Here is a 21,960-nt window from a genome sequence, read left to right as displayed (position 1 = left end):
CTTTACTTTTTATGTTTTAGTAATTAATTTTATTTTTTCTTCTATTTAACATTTTCTTACCAAACATTATTCTTTTGAGATCTTCCCACAACCGTGTGTCAATAGAGACCATAATAGCATGTAACATTCATGCTTTCTTATTTGTAAAACCATTCCATTGATAGAGACTGGTGGTGCATTGATTTGTCGTCCACTAGTGTTTTTAAGTTTTGATGCACTATAGTTCGAATTAACGATAACATTATCTTCAAATCCGATATTTTTCTTTATGTTGCTTGCAATATCGTATGCAATCTCCTAACCTGATATCATCGTGGTGATCACTCTTCAATTAACAAAGTTTTCGGGTTATCCTTTGCGGTTGGTTAAGCTATGCATATATTATCGGAAAACGTTTCTTCTTGTAGAAGAACTATCGAAAGATTTTACCAAAAAAAAAAAAAAAAAAAAAAAAAACCATCGAAAGAAATAATAAAGGTTCCAAAGTAGTTAAATTTATTAGTTTTAAAGATTCTTATATCATGTCAAAATCATATAAAGGAGACAACGAAATATGAAATCCTATATTTTGTGTATATTCCGAAAGAAGATAAAGTTGTAAACATATGAGAGAATAAAATTGCAACAATTAATTGATTAGCCTCTTTCGAAATTTCTTCTACTAATTAGTAAATTACATAATCAACACAAAATAATCGCATACAAAACACAACAACCATATCCTAAATTCATCGGACTAATGTGAACAAAGCTAATGTGGAAATTTAAACTTTTCTTTCACAATTAATCAAATGCATGAAAAGTTCTAAAAAGTAAGTTTTTGATCAACATGAAGATGCAGTAAATATTAAAAAAGAAAAAGAGAAAAGTGTTTATGTGAAAAATGTAAATTAGAATTTGGAAGTTAGCAACCTCGATTAATGAGAAGATGGAGGGGAATATGTGTCTGAGTGTCTGAAAAAATAAAATAAACAAAAGTGGCTTTCAAGACAAACCCGTGACTCTCTCCTCTCCTTCATACTTGTTTCTTTTCTGACAAAACTACGATCCCTTCCCTCACCCACCACTTCCTTCTCTTACTTTCTTAAACAATCATTTCTCTTTCTTTTTCTTTTACTATTTTTTCCTATTTTTACAACTTTAGTATACACCAAATTCAATTCAATTTACTACTCTGTATTTTTATTGGTCAACACTTTTTCTTCTTCTTGAGGTTTCTTCTCTGCTCTTCTTTAATGCAACTATTCTCAACTTATTGTTATTACTGGAAACTTTCTCTTCTGTTTCCCTCTACTCACAACCAACTGTTTCTTTTCTTGCTTTCTTCTATTCCCTCACATTAATAAAACAAAGTCCTTTTACCACATATATATATATATTGTCCTTTTTATATCCAAAAAGACACACACACAGAAGGGCTTATACACAATAATATGGATTCTAAACTGTTCATAGGTAACTTAAAATGGATTAAGAGATCTTTAATCTTTCTGGATCTTGCAAAGTGTGACTTTTTAATTATTGATTAAAATCTGACTTATAGATTCATGTGAAAACCATAAATGATGTAATAAAAACTAAAAGTATGTCATGTGTATATCCCACTTTTCCTTTAATTTCTTAGGTCATGTGTATATCACATGAGAGGCTCTGCTTCTCCTCGGGCAACTAGCACTTGACTAGTTTCTCTCCTTCATATTATAATATGACTTACAGAGTAAATCATGAATAAACTCGTATTCTTTAGATTTATTTTATTTTTTATCCATTTACCATTCAAAAAATTCGATAAATTTATCTTAGTTTACAGAGATCATGTAAAACAGTCCTTTGCTTTTACACTTATGCTTTTTAAGAGATTCATTGTCCTAGATATGTGTAGGTTAAGGAACTTCTGAATTTAAAAAAAAACTAAAAAAAAAAACAAAAAAAGTTCCTCAAATTCAACACATTAAGATATATAAAACTCTGATTATTTACTGAACATTGACTGCCATAGAAAAAAAAAAATCTAGATGGAAAACAAACCAAAAAAAAAAATTTTGGATAAAATAGTGAATGATATGAACGTGCATAAACATCACCTCTATGAAAAAATAATTGCGATTTAATAAAATTTTTGTTTTGTTAATTAAACCATATGAATAATTATACAAAAAATGGAATTAGGCAAAACGAATTAGAGAATGATATATGTGTAGGTCGATGAATCTAAAATGTTCACTAAATATGTATGACGACTGAAATATTATCGCTTCTTATCATATAACTCATAAAAAAAAAACTGAAACTATAGTATATGTAAATTTACTTAGAGGGAATATTAGAATTAGAAAATTGCATGCACACTTTGGAAGAATTTGTAAAGTTATGTATCCCATAAATTTTGAAGATTATTCCAATAAAACAATCAGTTTATCTAGTGATCAGTCATAACCATGAGAAGAAATACAAGTTTAATTAGAGTAATAGTTTCTTTTTCTTTTGTATTTATTCTATCATTTTTTCATATATTTTAAACCTATAGCCCGTGATATATATTGATGAAATTTAACATTGGGTTAAAGACTAAAAGAGACTGTAGCCATACTATACTACTTGATCAATAATGTTTTATCTATACAAACAAAACGAAAAGAGAGAATCTCGAAGTATGAGACTCTCCTTTTTACATCTCACCCTTCTATTTTGTACCGTTGTTTTTGTTCTGAGCCCATCAGACTCTACTGCATAAACTATTTGAATATTTTGACTCCTCATCAGTTAAATGAATCTTATTATCTTAATAGTTAAAACAAAGGATATACGTTCTTCTTTGTAACTATTTTATTTGGTTGTTTTGTTTTGTAGATTCTCAAGAAGAAAGATTGAGGTTTCCAATGAAGAAACAGACATACTCCAAACTCTCCTTTGCAAACTATTCTTCTCTTCGAGCCCTTTCATGATTTCGGTATTGGGGTTCACATACAATATGTACTTAATCATTTGATATTTGTTGTTCAATATTAAATCTTTAAATTGGTGGTGCTTATTATTATATTACTGAATATACACTAGCTTATAGGTGATCAACGTTTAACCAGTATCGTGAATAAGAGATAATATTACAAGTCCAAGCCAACTTCCCTATTACTATGATATTGTCCGTTTTGGGCCTAGGTGGCAAAGCCCGCACGGATTTTTTATTGGGCTCTTTCCCAAAAGGTCTCATGCTAATTGGAGTTGGTCTTGGCTTATATATTAGAAACTTATCTTCTAATCTTCAGATGTAGGACATTGTATCCCAACCAACCTCCCCTCAAACTATGTACCACGATGATACTTTGGCCTCCCGTTCAGCGAAACCCAAGTACCTAGGCTCATGTACCCCTTTTATTCCTGAAGTATTCTTGAGACACACTTAATCATGTCATATTTTCTTGAGAGATCCTCACACACCAAACACAGAGCCCACACCCACTCCCCTAGGTCCACTTTTCGACCTAGGCTCTGATACCAATTGTAGAATCAGAACAAGAACTTCAAAGAAAAAATTAAGAACAGAATATAAAAGAATTACTCTCTTTTATTAATCTTTAGGAAACTCTCTCAAAACCTACAGCTCTCTCTTGTTCTCTCTCAAACTCATTGTTCGTAGCTCTCCATTCCTATCAACAAACTCAATCGACCCCTTTCCTTTGATGTCTATTCGAGAGTCATCACCAAACCTTACTTTTCCCCGAATAGATGTGTCTAGTTTCGAGAAATATCTTTGGTCCTCAGTCATATGATTGCTAGCTCCATTGTCTAGGTACCACATATTTTCTTCTCCGCTATTCGTTTCATTGAGATATACTACCTCGTGTATCATAAGTTCGTCGGCTTCCCTTGTACTCTTGTCATCACTCTCTTGAGCTTCTTGAAGTTTCAGCATTCGATCAGGACAATTAGAGGCAAAGTGACCAGCTTTATCACACCGATAGCAAACTATTCTGGAGATATCTCGTCCTCCATTATAGCGTCATTGGCCTCTTCCTCTGCCGAGAAACCTTCCTCCTCGTCCTCTGCCTCTATACTCTCCAGTGAATTCACGCTGCTCATGGGTTTATCTTGGGCTTCTAACTAAAAACCAATTGACAATTAGTAGATTAGCCCTAACCTTTTATATATTAATAATAGTTTTATCAAACTTCAGATGTGGGACTTAGATCGTATTCCAACATATAAAAGAACTGAAAATAATATATATTTTTTCATACAAATAAACTTGAAAATGTGTAATTTAAACAACTAAAAGAACTTGAACAATAGTTTTTCTTTGATCATTTGTAGATGGTACGAAGTATAGTATTTATTATACAAGAAACCACAAAAAATACCGCTTTGTTCTGCCACAATATAATCTTCTGTACTTTATTATTGTTTGATAATCTAACAAACTTCGAATAGAACGATTTCTATACCACGTATTACAGGAAATCTTACGTCAATAGCTATATTATTTTGGTATAACTGTTAAAGATGTTTTAATAACTTAATTACAATAAGAATTCTTTTTCAAAAAAAAACCTACAATAAGAATTTGTGAGTTGATTATCCAACAAAGAAGAGCATAATGGACGCAAGGATGACAAAAGATATATTTTTATAAATGTAGGGACGAAGATCTAACGGACCGAGGGAATCGTTTGATGTAATTAGAAAGAAAGAAAAAAAAACTGAATTAAGGCATAGATACCTAGAATGGATCTAAGATCTAATCAAGGGTTACAATATAAATAATGATTTTAAAAATTATGTAAAGTATATGAGTTGAATAAATTATCAAGATAAGCTCAGACATCTTTGATTTTTGTTGGGTTTTCCATGCACTATAATCTATATATAATCTTGTATTATTAAGATCCATCAATCGTTTATTAATTCTATTAAAATCATATTTTCTTTTCTTTAAATGTATATTTTTTTCTAATTATGGATGATATTAAACTTTTTAAAAATATTGGTTTAACAAAAGAAAATTAAGTAGCTACGTACTAGATCTTTACAAACTATAAACAAAATTATATATTCGGAGGTGTAGTTTGAATCCTGCAACTATATATATATATATATATACGAAACCTAGGAATTCAAGAGTTTTTTCTTCGAGAACAATTTAACCTTAGAAATTGTTATCCGACATTTGTCGTCGACTTTTCAATATAGAGATCGTGCTTAGACAGTTCCTTATATTCTGTACGCAATGTCTATAGTCCATGATGAACATTTGAAGACCTAGATTGAGCAGAGTATAATCAATCTTCTGTAGGTTATAGTTTTCTAATACCAACTCATTTATGATACATACATGTGATCGTCTTGAGTCTTGACACGCAAACTAGACCCCATTATATTGAAAGATAACAGCGTTTGAGGAAAGTAGAAGAAGCAGTGTCATATGCAAAAAAAAAAAAAAAAAAAAAAAAAAAAAAAGAGTCTGGAACACGTCTAGGTGAACAAAGATGACAAACAGTGATAAGTTCTAGCATTGAAGTTAATCTATTGAAAATCGTATGTATTTTGTTGTTGGTTTATAAAATAAATTTAGTAAAGATTATTCCAATTCCAACCTAAACGAAGTTGAAACTGTTTGCAAATATGAAATTATATATGTTTTAAGTTTCGTTAGAAAAATAACACACCTTATATACCTATTTATTGTTAGGTTATTTTTAAATTAATCCCTGAAAATTAAAAATAAATTATAAACTAAAATCTAAATAAATAACTAATGATCATATATAATCATGATGGAATGGTTTAGTTAGCTAATTTTGAGATTTGGGTACTCCTCACAGAAAATTATCCGACTAAATAAAAAGCTGACGTTAAGGTACGTTCATTACCAAAACACAAACCAAACAAGTTGAATTGTATGTGTAAGATATATAAATGTGAGTGTGTGCATGGACATGGCCCTATGGTTGTATATATGGAGAGCTAGAAGATTCTATTCTAATTAAATTTCTAAAGTGAACTGAAGTTTGAATACCGCGAATAGCTTCTTCCATCACATGACTTTATCTTCTTTCTTCTAAAAACGAATATATAACTAAAAATAATTCATATCTCTGTTACGTTTTCAATATTAGAACGTGAAGGATGAAACAAAGAGAAAAATACAAATCGAATTGCGTGAAACTATAAGTCTAATTTAAACCCGAGACACGTGAATTTCCAAGAGAGACCACAGAGCGAATAAGGATAAAAGGAAACATCTGCACCCCCTAAAAGTTCTTTTTTAATCAACACTCATTTCTTTATTTATTTGCGCAAGATGCTCAGATCGTTCTATTATTTTATTTTTGGTTTAAAATTCTTAATTATTTATGTTATGAATACTTTTAGAATATGGAAAGAATCAAAATCCTGTGGTATATACGACAAAGGTGGGTACCCTACAAGGTTCTCTCTCGTGTCTCTTCTATTTGCTTTCTTCTTTTGTCTCATTCCAGAACACATTTTAGTGGCACGAGTTTACAAACCTTTGCTTAAATAGGTTCTCTAACAAAACAAGTTAAGTCTTATTTTTGGTATTGTGTCACCTATAATTCTTGATACAATTTTAGAGCTTTCTTTAGTAGATTTTTTTTTGAGAAGTAGTAGTTATGTATGTTTTGATAAATTCATACTACAAGACAACTAAATAACATTTTTGTATTGTATTTTCTGCTTTGTGGCAATGTTCGGTTTGTCTATTTAGCTAATAAAAACATATTCGTGGATATTATATTCCATGTAAGTTTATCGATTTCGATTGTCTCTTTTTAGAAAAGAATTTATTTTTCGATACTTTAATATAATAGAGTCTTTAATGTTAAAACGAAAATCACATTCTTATAACAGCAGGAAAGAATTATGAGATAGATACATATATTTTCATTATACACTTGATCATTCATGGGTTTATCAAATTAAATATTTCCTTACTGATCAAAAGTACAATAAAATTATGTGCTAACTAAGTTTTTGTAAACTAGATCATCATTGCAGTAAAGTTGTTCTTTCCCAGCTATCTTGTAGTGGACTTTAGTATTTCGGACCTGTTGCGTGACTACGGTGCGGCATTGAAGCTAAGTTGAAGAGCCAGATTTGTATCTTACTGACCAAAGCTCGATTATGTAACATTTAGCCTAATGACTAAACGCTTGGTTAGACATCACGTTTATTCTATTGTCAAATTAATTCTACTACCTGTGTGTATATATGGGTAAAATGGCCTAGTGAAATTCTAAGCTTATCCATATATTTTTCTTGCATGAAATCGTATAATTAATCCTTTCTATGCGTAGCTTAGTCTAATTAGATGATGTTACATAGGATAAAAGACACACGAAGGGTCCAAGGTCCATGAGCTATTAACGCTTTTTGGCTCCAACTTCCAAGTATCAACTCTGCAAATATGTATATTCCACACGTCGATATATATTAGATCACGATTCATTTGTTGCCACTTGTCAGATCAAGTGGTTTTGAATTGCTATATGCAAATTAAAAATGTAAAGAAAAATGTGAAAATGTTTAAGACAAGGTAGAGAGATTGGGTCAACAAAATGAGGTCAAAGGAAGATCGAAAAGGACAGATAATAATGAGAAATGGAGGAAGTAGAAGAAGAAGAAGTGGTCAGTCACGAGAGGCTTATTAAATTGGCTTCACGAGAAATTGATTCTCTGTGTTTATCTTAAGACAAGGACATCTTCTTCTTCGTTTTGTCTTTTGCCTTTTTTCCATATTCTTTTCCTTAAATCTTCACAGTAAAAATTAATTGCAACGTACTTCTCTACATGCATGTGATCCTGTCAACGTTTACTAGTATGTGTAAATGTGTATACATACGTACATACATATATTGGATACGCATATATATGTGGTAAAATATTAATAATTTTATTTCCTTATTTATAATGATATAATACTAATAAAAGTTATTATCATATTAATGATATGATAATAATAAATCATTAATATGATAACATCATATTATGTGGAAAAAGAAGTTATTATCATATTTATATATATATATATACATATATATATATATATCTTATTTAGATATCAATCTTGAGATCTCTTTTTTTCTTTTTTTTGAAAAAAGTTTCACAATCTTGAGATTTTGAAGACATGCAAAAGATCATTGGAACAATTCAAAAAAAAAACGAAAAATGTGTAGGAAAGGTGATTAAAAGATATGATATAAAATCCTATTATACGATTAGAAATAAAACGATAGAGTAGGAAACAAGATCGAGACACATATATAGGACTAATAGGAGATGTATGAGATCTTCTTAAAGTAACTCAATTAATTATCCGTAGTGTGATGATAGTTTGCGATTTTTGAATCCTAGAATACAAACCATGTTAAGACCATTTTTGCAACACTCGATAATAGAATCTATGAACTTATATTCTACGATCTATACTTTTGAGCCACTTACATTTTTAATATAAGAAAGATCGATGTTGAGTTTTGTGTTTTGAGGTAGAGGTGAAGCTCCATCTATTTAGTCATTTCAAGACTTGGAGAAGAGGCTACAACATTTAACGTCTTGCTTGGAGTTGGAGAGTATATATATTACGATGATTATTGTCTTGCTAGGAGAGGAGATATCACTGACAATTAGAGAGATGATTTGACGGCCCGTTTCTCTATCTACTATGTAATGGTTGCAGTTAGAAGGCGTGACTGTTGTAGTTTTGCAAGTTTCAGATGGTATATATGGATATTCTTGTTTTTAAGTTTTAAGATCTCAATAAAAGAAACAACTCTTCTTTTATTATCTTTAGGAAAACTCTCTCAAAAACCTAAAGCTCTCAAACTCTTAAACTCTCTCTTCCTCAAAACCACACTTATTTGCGTTATGCCTCGACACATATATATAGTAAAACACCAAACCTAATCCTACTAGGAAAAACCCCATAAGTTAGATAACTCCTAACTTTTCTTTGATCCTTATCTTTTTAGAATCATAACTCTAATAGGATTAGTGTAGCTTATTTCTCAAGTCAATTTCAAACTTAACCAACATTCTCCCTCCTAAGCTTGAAGTTATCTCCAGCCAAGTCCTTCACTCCAATCAGCTCCCTCATCTCCTTAAACTTGATCCTTCCAAGAGCTTTTGTCAAAATATCTGCCTTTTACTCTTCACCTGGTACATGCTCAACCTCCACAAGTCCTCTCTCCACACATTCTCTAATAAAGTGATATCTAGTGTGAATGTGCTTACTTCGCCCATGGAAAACTGGGTTTTTGGTTAAAGCAATGGCAGATTGGTTATCTATTCGAATAACCACCTTCCCACAAGATACCTCGGTGATCTCTCTAAGCAAGTCTTGGAATCAAATCGCCTGCCTCGCAGCCTCAGTACCAGCCATGAACTCAGCTTCACACGAAGATAATGCCACCGTGTCTTGTTTCTGCGAGCACCAGGTTATAAGACTCCCTCCCAAGTAGAATACATGACCAGTCGTGCTTTTGCCATCATCAGGATCTACGTTGTGACTGCTGTCACTATAACCAACTAACCCAATTGGTGGAGAGACTGATCTTGCAAATGTGAGTCCGAAATGTGTTGTTCCTCGAAGGTACCTCAAGCATTGCTTCAATGCCGCTCCATGTGACTCCTTAGGATCCTACATATACCGACTTAAAACACCACACAATATGATAGATCTGGTCTTGTGTGAAGTAAATATCTCAAACATCCAATACTCCTCCTAAATTTAGTTGCATCTATATCCTTCTCTTTTGGAGACCTTGACAGCTTCAAGCCCTCATCCATTGGCGTGTGAACCATATTACAGTCTTTCAAACCTGCTTCCTCTAATATTTTCAATGCATAGCGACCTTGGTTTAGTGTAATTCCATCCTTATGTTGACATACCTCTATTCCAAGGTAGTAGGTCAGTTTCCCGAGATCACTCATTTCAAACTTGGACGCCATCTCCTTTTTAAAGCTCTCAATAGCTTTTATGTTTGTTCCTGACACGAACAGGTCATCGACATACACTGCAACAACAATAAAACCTTGATGTATCTTTCTTCGATAAACTGACGGTTCCTTGGAGCATCTCTTGAACTGCAGACCCTTGAGTATTTGATCTAACTTATCATTCCAAGCCCTTGGTGCTTGTTTTAATCCGTACAAAGCTTTATGCAACTTATAGACCTTGTCCTTGGATCCTTTTACCTCAAAACCCTCCGGTTGAGTAACAAAAACAGTTTCTTTCAGCTCTCCATGAAGAAACGCTGTTTTCACATCAAGATGGTGTATCTCCCATCTATTCGTTGCTACAAGACTGATTAGAAGTCGAATTGTTTCGATTCGAGCAACCAGAGTAAACACCTCTTCATAATCGATCCCATATTGATGCACATATCCCTTAGCTTTGTATTTATTTATGCTACCATCAGAGTTCCTCTTAAGTTTAAATACCCACTTCAATCCTATTGGCGTTGTTCCAAGTGGAAGATCAACAAGACTCCAAGTATGATTCTTAACAATAGAATGAATCTCTTCCTCACATGCCTTCATCCATCTTTCTGATTCCTTTGCTTCATAAAAATCTCTAGGTTCATTGTTTATACACATCAGCAAACGCTCTCCTTCTTCCTCGACAAATAGGGCATAATTGTCAAGATGATCCGGTAGAGTATAGTCCTCAAGATGTGTCGGTTTCTTCCTTTGTCTTGTAGTTCACCTAAGTGCCAATGGTTGATTTGTGGTATCCTCGACAACGTTATCATGATCTTCACTTTCTTCTTCATCATCAAACTGATCGTGATCATCAGATTTTAATCTGTTGTCTTCAGTGGTATTACTTCCTTGCTCTGTTTCGTATTCTGTTTCTTGAATACCATGGTTACCATATATTCCTACATTGATCATGAAGCATCCGATCTCACTATGTTCTGAATATTTCTTATCCCAGTCCCAACTCTTTGTTTCATCAAAAATAACATCACGACTAACCACAACCTTTCGGGTTTTAGGATCAAACAAGAGATATGCTTTTGATCCTGGTTCTGTACCCAAGTGTACCAACATTCGTGATCTATCATCGAGTTTTTTCAAGTGAGGTTGCTCCATCTTTGCAAATCCTATGCAACCAAATACTCGCAGATGACTGAGATTAGGTCTCTTTCCTCGAAAAACTTCATATGGAGTTTTAACATTAAGTGACCTTGTAGCAACCCTGTTCAAGAGATATGTGGCATGTCGTACTGCTTCTCCCCATAAGTAATTTGGAACAGACATATGTTTCAAAATACTTCTAGTCATCTTCATTAATGTCCTATTGCGTCTCTCAACAACACTGTTTTGTTGAGGAGTGTCTGAAGCAGTAAGTTGCCGCTTAATACCTGAATCACTGCAGAAAGAATTAAAGACCTCTGATACAAACTCTCCTCCTCTGTCTGTTCTGAAGATTTGAATATGCTCTCTTGTTTCTTGCTCCACTATAGCTTTAAACTTCTTGAATTTGTTAAAGGCTTCACTTTTCTCTTTCAGGAGAATTGTCCACATGTATCTAGAGTGGTCATCAATAAGAACAAATACATATCTATTCCCAGCTGCAGTACTTGGTGATATCGGACCACACAAATCACCATGGATAAGTTCCAACACTTTGGTTGCTCAAAAAATACTTGCTTGGGGAAATACTTGTCTTGTCTGTTTCCCAAAAAGGCATGAGCTGCAAATCCTCTTCTCAAACTGTATATGCGGAATTCCATTAACTAGCTCTCTTTGAATCATGGATTTAATTGATTCAAAATTGACATGCCCCAGCCTTGCATGCCATGTGTAAGAGTCACTTGAAACTGCAGACTGTAGACACACATTACTTTTAACCCCCATTCGAACCTTATAGAGTCAATTTTTGGATTTTAAAGTTTTGACAAGTAACATTCCTTCATGATCATGTACAGTCAAGTAATCTCCCTTCATCCTTACATCACAACCTGATTCTGTAGCTTGACCAAGACTAATAATATTACTTTTGAGTCCTGGAATAAAATAGACATTAGTCAATGTCCGTAGCTCACCATTCTCATCTGTAAACTTCACAATGCCTTTCCCTTTGATGTCTATCCGAGAATCATCACCAAATTTCACTTGTCCGGTAATTGAGTAGTCAACCTTCGAAAAATACCTTAAATCACCACTCATGTGGTTACTAGTTCCATTATCAAGGTACCACATGTCTTCTTCTCCTCTATGCATCTCAAATTTACTAGGAACAACCTTCTTCTCATTAAGAAACACTATCTCATGCATCATAAGCTCATCTGCATTTTCTGTTTCATTATCCTTCTCTTGTGTTTCTTGTAATTTGAGTAAACGATCTGGACATCTTGAAGCAAAGTGTCCCTGTTTATCACACCGAAAGCATGTTACCTCTGATAAGTCTTTGTTATCATAAGATCTCCCGCGACCTCTTCCTCTGTAGTTATAGCGTCCTCCGCGACCTCTGCCTCTGTAACTACTATAGTAATCGCGAGTTGGTGGAGCAAAAACTGGAACTGGAACCGGAACCGGTGAATAGCTAGGTTGTGTGTCATTATTTGCATATAACAGCTTAGTTTGACTCTGTTCTGCAGTCGTATGAGCTTCTTCTTCTTCCTCTGAGATACGTTCTTCATATGCTTTTAAGCGACCAACAATATCCTTGAAACTCGTCTTATTGAGGTCTAAAACTTGTTCTAATGAAGCTACCATGTGTATGAACTTTGTCCGTGGGAGACACTTCAAAAACGTTTTAACAAGTTTCGATTGATCAATGTTTTCACCAAGAGCTGCAGATTTAGAGGAGATCTCTGATAACTTTCCAGCAAAGTCATCAATCTTCTATGTATCCTTCATCTTGAGGCGATCAAACTCGGCCATTAACGTCTGCAACCTTGCTTCTTTAACTCTTTCTGCTCAAACATGTCTTGATTGAATTGCATCCCAAACTTTCTTTGTCGTGTCGAGTTCTCCAACTAGCAAAATAAGGGCTTCTAGGATGGATTGAAACAATAGTGCCATCGCCATATCATTCATGTCGCTGTCGTCCCCTGGTGTCTCAATTATTGGCCATACCTTGTGTATCTTGAGAAGAATCCGCATCTTCATAGCCCAAACTGTCTAGTTTGTGGAGTTTAACATAGGACACTTCAGGGAAGAAGATCCTCCTCCTTCCATTGTCTTTGCTGATTCAACAATATCTCCCATAGCTCTGTTGTCTCCCATAGCTCTGATACCAATTCTTGTTTTTAAGTTTAAGATCTCACTAAAAGAAACAACTCTTCTTTTATTATCTTTAGGAAAACTCTCTCAAAAACCTAAAGCTCTCAAACTCTTAAACTCTCTCTTCCTCAAAACCACACTTATTTGCGTCATGCCTCGACACATTTATATAGTAAAACACCTAACCTAATCCTACTAGGATAAATCCTAACTTATCTTTGATCCTTATCTCTTTAGAATCATAACTCTAATAAGATTAGTGTAGCTTATTTCTCAAGTCAACTTCAAACTTAACCAACAATATGGACCATATGGTCTTCAGAAATTGGAGAAATGTAGGTGAGGCGATCGGAGCTTTGCTAGATTTTGTTGAGAGTTTCATGCCAATGCCAAGAAGAATGGGAAAAGATACAAAATATTGTATCTTGTAGAGATATAGGTCGATGACTAGCTAAAAAGATCTTCTTAGTTTGAAATTCATTTGGAGACAATTTTAAGTTAAAACCTAGAGGTTATAACTATCCTTTTCGATGGATTTTATCCACTTAATTTTTATATATACATTCTTTGTTGAGAAAATATTTTTTAGGTTGGAATACAAGTTTTCCAGGTGATGTTAGCAAAATGTGATGTTTTCTTCATTCGATACCACATGAACCTCAAGAATAAAAAGTGTATTTTCATTAAACCGACAATATTTAACATATATCCATTATATTTATTGACATATCATATAAATCTTATATTAGTTCCATGGCAGTGAAACTATGAACGGATTTTCAAAAAGCAAAACAAAGATTGCTTAAAAAAAAAGATGACTTAGTTGGAGTAGGACCATTCCATAAAATAAAGATGAAAAGGAATAGATTTGTATAATTGGGTCACATAAGTTAAGGGAATCTAGTAGTGGATTTTTTTAAAAAATGGAATGTCTTTTTTTCCATGCAAAGATGAGAAAAAAGTTCTCCTTTATTCCTTCATATACAAAAAAGACATCCAATAATCCAATTTTTTCCTTTGGTCTTTCCTTCGGTCTTTTCATATATTCTTTTAACGCTAAATTATTATAACCTTTTTTTTTTCGTAGGTCCATGCATATTTCAAGTTTTCAGAATGATCTTTTTATTAACGTACGTATGTCTGAAAGTCATATATCTGGACCAGAATATTTTGAAACTCTCTAGGATATCCCGATCTTGTTTCACCCTAAGAATATTGAAATTTTTCTTGACAATGCATGCAAGTTTATCCTCACATAATATTTGTATTACTAATTCATATATATAGTTATTTGTTATAAGTCCTTGTATAGATAAGAGTAGGACGTTATATTACAAATGATATAGTCATATAGATAAAATTATGCACTGTTTCGAGAAACGCATATTACAAGGAATAAGACAAACTGAAGAAACTCTTTACATGTACATATATTGTTTACATAAAGATAAAAGCGACAAACCACAGAAGTCTTAATTTGATTCTCCACTTGGATTAACTTTATTTTCACTTTTCCTCAATCCTTAAATAAGCTAGCTAAAACTATGTTCCGACGTAAATGAAATATACAACTATCACAACGTACGAAAAAGATAAACTAATTAAAAAGGTTTGATTATGTAGTGTGGCATTTGATCAAAAAAAAAAAAAAAAAGTAGTGTGGCATATGGTTTTTCAGCGTTAGAAGAAAAGACATCAATATCGCCAATGGATGACATTATATAGTAAGAGGTTATGATAGGATTGGGCCTCGAACAAGTTACTAAGTTCTGCGTAGAGCACTAACTACAAAAGAAACTAAATTAAGAATGATCTTAACATCATGTACGGTACTGGCCTAGTTGGTGTTGGTTCTTGCACCATCTCAAGAAATCCAAAAAGATTCACATGTTTTACTTGTGAATGAATTAATAGTCAATATAATGGTCAAAAAATCAAATGGTCAAGTCGTAGTATTATGTTGTGATTTTATTTAATCGAAAATGTATTTAGTTGGAACCTGCACATATATATATTCTCAGTTGTGCTAATACAATTGCGTTGTATACAAACTTTTTCAAGAATTGCTCGTTATTGAGGCTTTTCTGTGGTTGGTAGGGGTGTTCTTTTAGTATAGAGATCATTTAAGGTATAATAAAAGAACCATTAGTTTTTTAATTTTACGAGGATGATGCAGGCCACATCCCTTTTCTTCTTCGGATGACCCAAATTATGAGAACAAAAACTAAAAGAAGTATTCATAGTGGTGTAAAACCCAAGAGCTTAAAAAAATATGTCTATAAATGATGCACCATTGCACTTTTGGTATAGGGTTAGAACAATCAAAGTTAGTTTAATGAACGAATTTAAGGATTTACAATAAATAGATATATATTAAAATTTGAAAGTTCGTTTATATATCTTGGTTCAAAATATAATATTTAATTTATGATTTTTTTAAAAGTATATGGCAAAAATAAAAGAAGAAAAGATGAGAAACTTAATTTGTTCTCTGAAAAAGGGAATCGAAGAGTAAGAGCAGCTTTACAAAGTCGAATATGCAAAAGAATGATTGAAATGCAAATGAGAAAAGTTGTCTTTAATTTTGAGCTATCATTCAACTCAACTACTTTTCTTTCTTTCTTTCTTTTTTTCTTTCTCTTTTCTTTATGTGATTAGTAATATTAGGTAGATTAGATTCATGTGTACGAATATAGTTATTAATGGTATATTCAAAGATATATTTTTAATTTAATTCTACAAATCATTTATCATTTTTCTTTTCTTGAACTTTTATCCTCGTAAAGTGTCAATGGAGTTAGATTGTGATGGTGATGCTCCTAGAAAATTATGGTGTTAATTAACCGTATCAAACATAATGGATATATCCATAAATTAAAGAAAGTTCATGAAAGACAAAGCAAGCACACTTTTTCTTGATACAATATGATTCAAATAAAATTGAAAGGAAATACTGTGGTTAATAAGAGAGTATTTTAATCTAAAGCATCTTTGATTCGAAAAATCATGACAAATTATAAGGATTTGTGTCTTTACATGTCCAATAGATTCAAAAGATATGTCCCAAAACATGAAAAGAATATCCAAAACATAGATATTCATTTTCCCTCAAATTTCTGCATATAATATTTGAAACATACATGCATATAAGTAGACTTTGTAGAGTTAAGTCGGAATGTTTTTTATTTTACTATTTTTAACGATAAAAAGAGCACCTATTTTTAAAAAAATTGTGATCGATTTTTTTTGTGTTAATGATTATTTGGAATTATATCTTTCTATTATCTAAAAAAAAAAGCAAACTTCTCTTTTACAGATCCTTTTCTCTTTGTCGTTACTTTGTAAGGCATGATTAGGTGAAACTTCACTAATAATCATCTCGACACTTTACTTTGAAAGCATACGTTCTTACCACAACATTAACGATATGCATAATATATAGAGAAAACAATACCGTAAATGGTAATTGAAAAACTCCAATTAGCATGTAAAAAAAAAACAATAATATATATTTTACATGGTAAGATATTTTTGTTTATCGTATGGTATTTAATTATTAGATTAATATATGATCTTATTCTATATATATACGTTTGCCAAAAAAAAAAAATCTATATATACATGGATTATTAAAATTTTACATAAATCATCAATGAATTTGTTTGATAAAAAAATTCCATACATGATAGATTATCGTATAATAAATGTTATATGGTCAGAATTGGTTTGGACTCTCCAACGCCGGGGGTTTGGCCGTTTGGGATGCTGGATCTTGATCTTTACTATCTTTGGTATGAAATTTTCCTCTTGAACCAGATGGACCGAGATTATTTAGGCATCATTTCTCAACACTATGGTTGCAGTCTAGCATATATAAACCTCTTTAGAATGGGCTCTTCGACCTTAGCTAGCAAACAGGATCTTATTCGTGCTTTAAGAAAGCATTTTAAAATAATTTTTTCATCAGCGGTTGAGAATACTAGTTGAATGTTTTTTTAGGGCATTGTCCCTCATTTTCTTCGAGTTATATGGTGTTTATTTATTTCATTCTAGATCAAAATTAGGTGGACCAAAGACGAGCCAAATCGAAAAAGAAATGTATTCTTCTTTCTATTTCCAAAGAATAGGCTCCTAAGTCCCAAAATAATTGACATAATAAACGAAAAATGAATACAGTTTTGTCTCATACATAAGGTATGTGGGCTACTATGGGCTGGTTCAATTAAGACATAAATTCTCTTTTACAAAATACCAAAATAGCAACAAAAAGAAAAGAAAAAAATTGTTGTGTTTCGAACATGGTTGTTTTTTTATTATTTGGACTACCGATAGGGTGTTCAGTGTTAGAACAGTTTCGGCTTGGATTGTAAGTAACTAAGGATTTAGGGTCGCTCGGCAAAGAAATCACAACCAACCTAAACCACATCTTTATCGGTTCGGAGTTATTTCGACTATTTAAGTTTAAACTTGGATAAGTCGTTTTGGATTTACAGTTTCTAACACCCATTTGCGAAAGTGAAATATAGTACAAATCAGAATGACGGTTTTCAATCTTTGAATTAATCAGTTCGGTTTCCAAATTGGTTTCTGTTGTTTGGTTCGTGTCAAAGCAATTTATTAGTTCTCTTATCAACTCAACACAGGTACACAATGACTGGATCAACATAGATTCAAAACCAATCCGGTCTAGTATGATTAAATATGTCAATCCGATGATATTAACAAACCAAAAAAAAAACAAAAAAAAAAGACACGAAAATTACAAATAGAGTTCGTTCATTAACTAATTAGACATTAGTTCGGTAAAATCACAAATCACATGTATACTTCCAGACCTAGAAACTTGGAGGACTGACACAACGGACAAGAGCTAAGCTTCCTCTCACACTCCTTACACAGACACATATGCTTACATGGCAGCAACAACATACACACGTCTCTTACACCACAAAACCTGCACATCATCATCGTCTTTGTGTTATTGTTGTTGTTGTTGTTGTTGTTTCTTCCATTGAAGCAAGAAGCTGTGTCATCCACTTCGCTGTCTCCGCATCCTTCAATGCTGTCTCTTGGCCGACCTTGAGCTCTCTCAAGATTGTAGTTGAGGGCAGCGATCATGTTCTCGTTGTACTTTGCACGTTGTTGCCATGCCTCAGCTTCCATTGTCAGCTGTTCCATTCGCACCTCGAGTTCCTTGTTCTTTCTGTTTATTATCTCTAGTTCCTCATCTTTCTCACGGAGTTTCTGAACAACTCTTTCCTCCATGAGTGACACCGTTTTATGTTGACCCCTCTGGATCTTGTCGAGTATAGCATGCCGTAGTTGATCCCCCTGTCGAAGATACACACAGAAACATAAACCAAATCAAATAGCTTCGACTAAAGAGAACAAGGAGCTCATAAGAACATTAACCAAATGACAAGTTTATTTACCTGAATCTTGAGAAACCTATCGATATCTGCGTCCTGCCTCTGTAACTCCCGATCAATATCGTCTCCAACAAGGGACAACAAAGCAGAGCCATCAGAAGAAGCAACACGAGCATTGTCTAGGGAAAGACCCAATCCGGTTGATACAGACTGAGCTTGCCAAAAATCAATAGAAGATATCTGAGAATTGTTCTCCAAAAAATCTTGTTCCTTAATTACCCTCTCACGTCTTGGCTCAAGACCAAGACCATAGTTCCACTCAAAGTCAGCTCCATTACCACCACCACCACCACCATCAGAACCATCAATTTGCACTACCGGTCCAGGTGCAAAATCAGCAACATGAACTAAAGTAAACAAAACACAATAAAAATCAAAACTTTAAATTCCCAAAAACCCAAATCTTTAAGTCTACGACTCAAATTACAAATAGATGAAACTTACATGGAGGAATATATGGAGGATGCTGAGATTGATCATGGAGGTTTGCAGAGCTGTCAAACCCTAATTCCGGCGAAATCTGGCCGTCGATTCCGCAAAATTCCCTTAAAAACAGAACAAGTTGGCTAAAATTAGGGTTTTTGATTCTTGATAATTTACAGAAACAAAATTAGGGCTTTTTTTTTATATCACAAACACACCTGAAGACAAACAAAGGTGAAGAAGAGATTGTTACCTGAAATTCTTGGAATCTTGAAGGTGTGGATCTAAATGGTGAGGAAGAGCCATTGATGAACTTTTGTAGAGAAGAGAGAGAGAAGAGAAGAGAAGAGAAGAGAAGAGAAGAGAAGAGAAGAGAAGAGAAGGCAACGGAGAAGGAGACGGAAATGGCTTCTGATTTTGAAAACTCTTTTTAAGATTTTTATTTATGATCGGGTCCTTTATATTTTGCTTAATCTTTTTTTTGACCATATAGTTTTGGTAGTTATATTATTCGTCCTTATACTCATGAAACTAATAGTTTAGCCCAATTTTGATTGATTCCTACCAACTATGTATAAAAATTCTAATATTAAGTGTGTGAAAAACAGAAAAAGAAGCTAGAGTATTTTCCAAAATCTATAAGATAGATTTGTCAATTAATCTTTCTGTTGTGCTATATCGTTTTGTCTTTATAGGAGAAGAAGCTCAAACGGAAGATGCAAGATGATGTTGCCAAAGCCATTATGGGGAAAAATGGAGCTCCATTGTCCATTGAGAAACATAACTTAATTATGTCTCAAATAATAGTTGATGCTAAAGAAGCTCATGACGAGATGGAAGCAAAAGACATGACATCTCAAGATAAGTAAAAAAAAAATATTGTTTTTATGTTTGTTATCTTTAACCTGTTGAAATATGTTTACATGGACACATATATGTGATACGAATTGAACTTAACCAATCATATTGTATATACGATAATGGTCTTGTTCTCTGGGAACTCAAGTGCTATGAAGCAGAACCAAAAAACTTTGCTTAAAAGGTTTGAAATTTACGTAACTTTTTATATACTGTATGTTTCTTATGCAAATCTAGATAAAATTAATTTCTGCTAAATCTATTAATTACTAATACGTTAATATCTAAAATTTGAAATTTAAAATTTAGAAACTCTCCAAAGTAGTTATATTCAAATCATCGTAAGTTTAAGAACTTACAAAATCTTTTTATTAAGATTTTTTTTCAGAAAATATATAGTTTCATTTTATAGAAAATTAGGTGAATGAATTTCAAAGTAAAGCACATATACATGTGGCTACATATATATGTTGAAGTACGAGAACGGTATGTAAGAGCATAAAAGTAAACAATACACAAGCTTTGTTAACGGGGTTCGGATAACCTACATCCCCGGGACCATGTCCAGCCTTCATTAATCAGAAATAGAACTTCAACAATACCATCAACAGATCTCTCTAACTTATTAATGGGGCAACGCCACACACTTTGTGTGTATCTCTCAATAATACCTAAGACGCGCACCTCTTCATAAAACGCTCTCTTAGTATTTATAACAATTGTTCAACCCTAGAGTTGACAACTTTCCTATTCTAAATCGGTAAACTAACATATTTAGATAACTCCTAAATATAATTAATCCTAATTCCATAACTCGGTAGGATTAGTATAGCTTGCACCTCAAGCTATCTTTAAGCTTATGCCAACATTCTCCCTCTTAAGCTTGAAATCCTTTTCTTCAAAATCTCTCATGCCAATGAGATCCCCATTTCTTTAAACTCGTTTCTTCTGAGCGATTTAATCAAGATATCTACCTTACCCTCACTTTCGGGACATGCTTGACTTGCACTTACCCGTTCTCTTATATCTCTGCAAAAATCTCATTTTATTTCATCTTTGATTGATCCTCCTTTTGATGTCTTTGAAGACTATCTTCATCGCCTTCATTCTCCCATGCTTATATCAAACAAGATTCACCTTCTGAACCATCTTTAATACCCCACAAGCATCATGTTCATTCCACAAAGACATAAATTATAGGGTTCCAAAGCTGGCAAGCTAGGTTCCAGTTTCTTCCTCTTCTTAACCTTCTTTCCCTTCACAGCTCTAATATCTCGCCAGAGCTCTTTAACGAACTCACTTTTCAGCACAAGTTCCTCCAGGATCAAAGGATGCCAAAAATCAGATCTTATTAACTTCCTCGTGGCTGATCCCATTGGTCCCATCTTCTCCGCTTGTTTCAGCTGGAAGTGGAAACATGTTTATGAGGAAGATCTTTGACAATCTAAGATCCTTACTGTCTACAGACTTCACCTTATCCTTTCTAGTCTTTGTGACTGCAGTGGACACATCTTAGATTGATCCCAATCAGCTTCTCATAGAGAATAAATCTTTAATAGGATTTTCTTTTCAAATGAGCTTGATATCCCCTTGCAAATTTCCTTTGGAAACTTATGACTGAACTTATGATAATCACTGAGAAGAACCTCTTCGCCTTCTCATCCAAGAAAAAAAAAACTTTCAAATACTTCAACCTTCATAATTGGGATCATATCTCACTTCTCCCTTCCTTTTTTCATCAGCTCTATTTTTCCTATGTCATCTTTTTTTATCTCTTCAACCACACAATCTTCTTTAAGAACTTTGTTAATCACACATACCTGTTTACAAGCTGACAAGATGATCATCTCTTCTGAAATTATGCTCTCCAATCTAACCTTCAATAAAATTCTTCACAACTTCTTGTTTTGAGACAACTAAAATTCTGCATTTTTCATCAGTTTTGATGCAGAGCACAATGGAATAGCAAACCAACCCAGAAAATTATGAAATTTTGTGG

General features: G+C 33.1%; 2 protein-coding genes across 2 annotated transcripts; both read right to left on the bottom strand.

The window, feature by feature from the left end:
* Nucleotides 1-11,895: 11,895 nt before the first annotated feature.
* LOC147947633 (uncharacterized) lies at nucleotides 11,896-12,741 on the bottom strand. Its single transcript, XM_087507373.1, has one exon. The coding sequence runs from the start codon at nucleotides 12,739-12,741 to the stop codon at nucleotides 11,896-11,898; it is 846 nt and encodes a 281-aa protein (XP_087363499.1).
* A 5,269-nt stretch (nucleotides 12,742-18,010) lies between these two features.
* On the bottom strand, nucleotides 18,011-19,529 carry LOC104777628 (putative BOI-related E3 ubiquitin-protein ligase 2). Its single transcript, XM_087506740.1, has 4 exons — nucleotides 19,357-19,529; nucleotides 19,125-19,225; nucleotides 18,684-19,027; nucleotides 18,011-18,582 (listed from the first exon to the last, which is right to left on the bottom strand). Exons 1-4 carry the CDS (start codon nucleotides 19,407-19,409, stop codon nucleotides 18,067-18,069), a joined length of 1,014 nt encoding a protein of 337 aa, XP_087362866.1. The 5' UTR covers nucleotides 19,410-19,529; the 3' UTR covers nucleotides 18,011-18,066.
* Between the last annotated feature and the right edge of the window lie 2,431 nt (nucleotides 19,530-21,960).

The sequence above is a fragment of the Camelina sativa genome, chromosome 3, assembly GCF_030686135.1.
Source record: "Camelina sativa cultivar CO46 ecotype springtype chromosome 3, ASM3068613v1".
Taxonomy (NCBI): domain Eukaryota; kingdom Viridiplantae; phylum Streptophyta; class Magnoliopsida; order Brassicales; family Brassicaceae; genus Camelina; species Camelina sativa.
The sequence above is the reverse complement of the archived record's forward strand: the minus strand, read 5'-3'. Positions and strand labels throughout refer to the sequence as shown.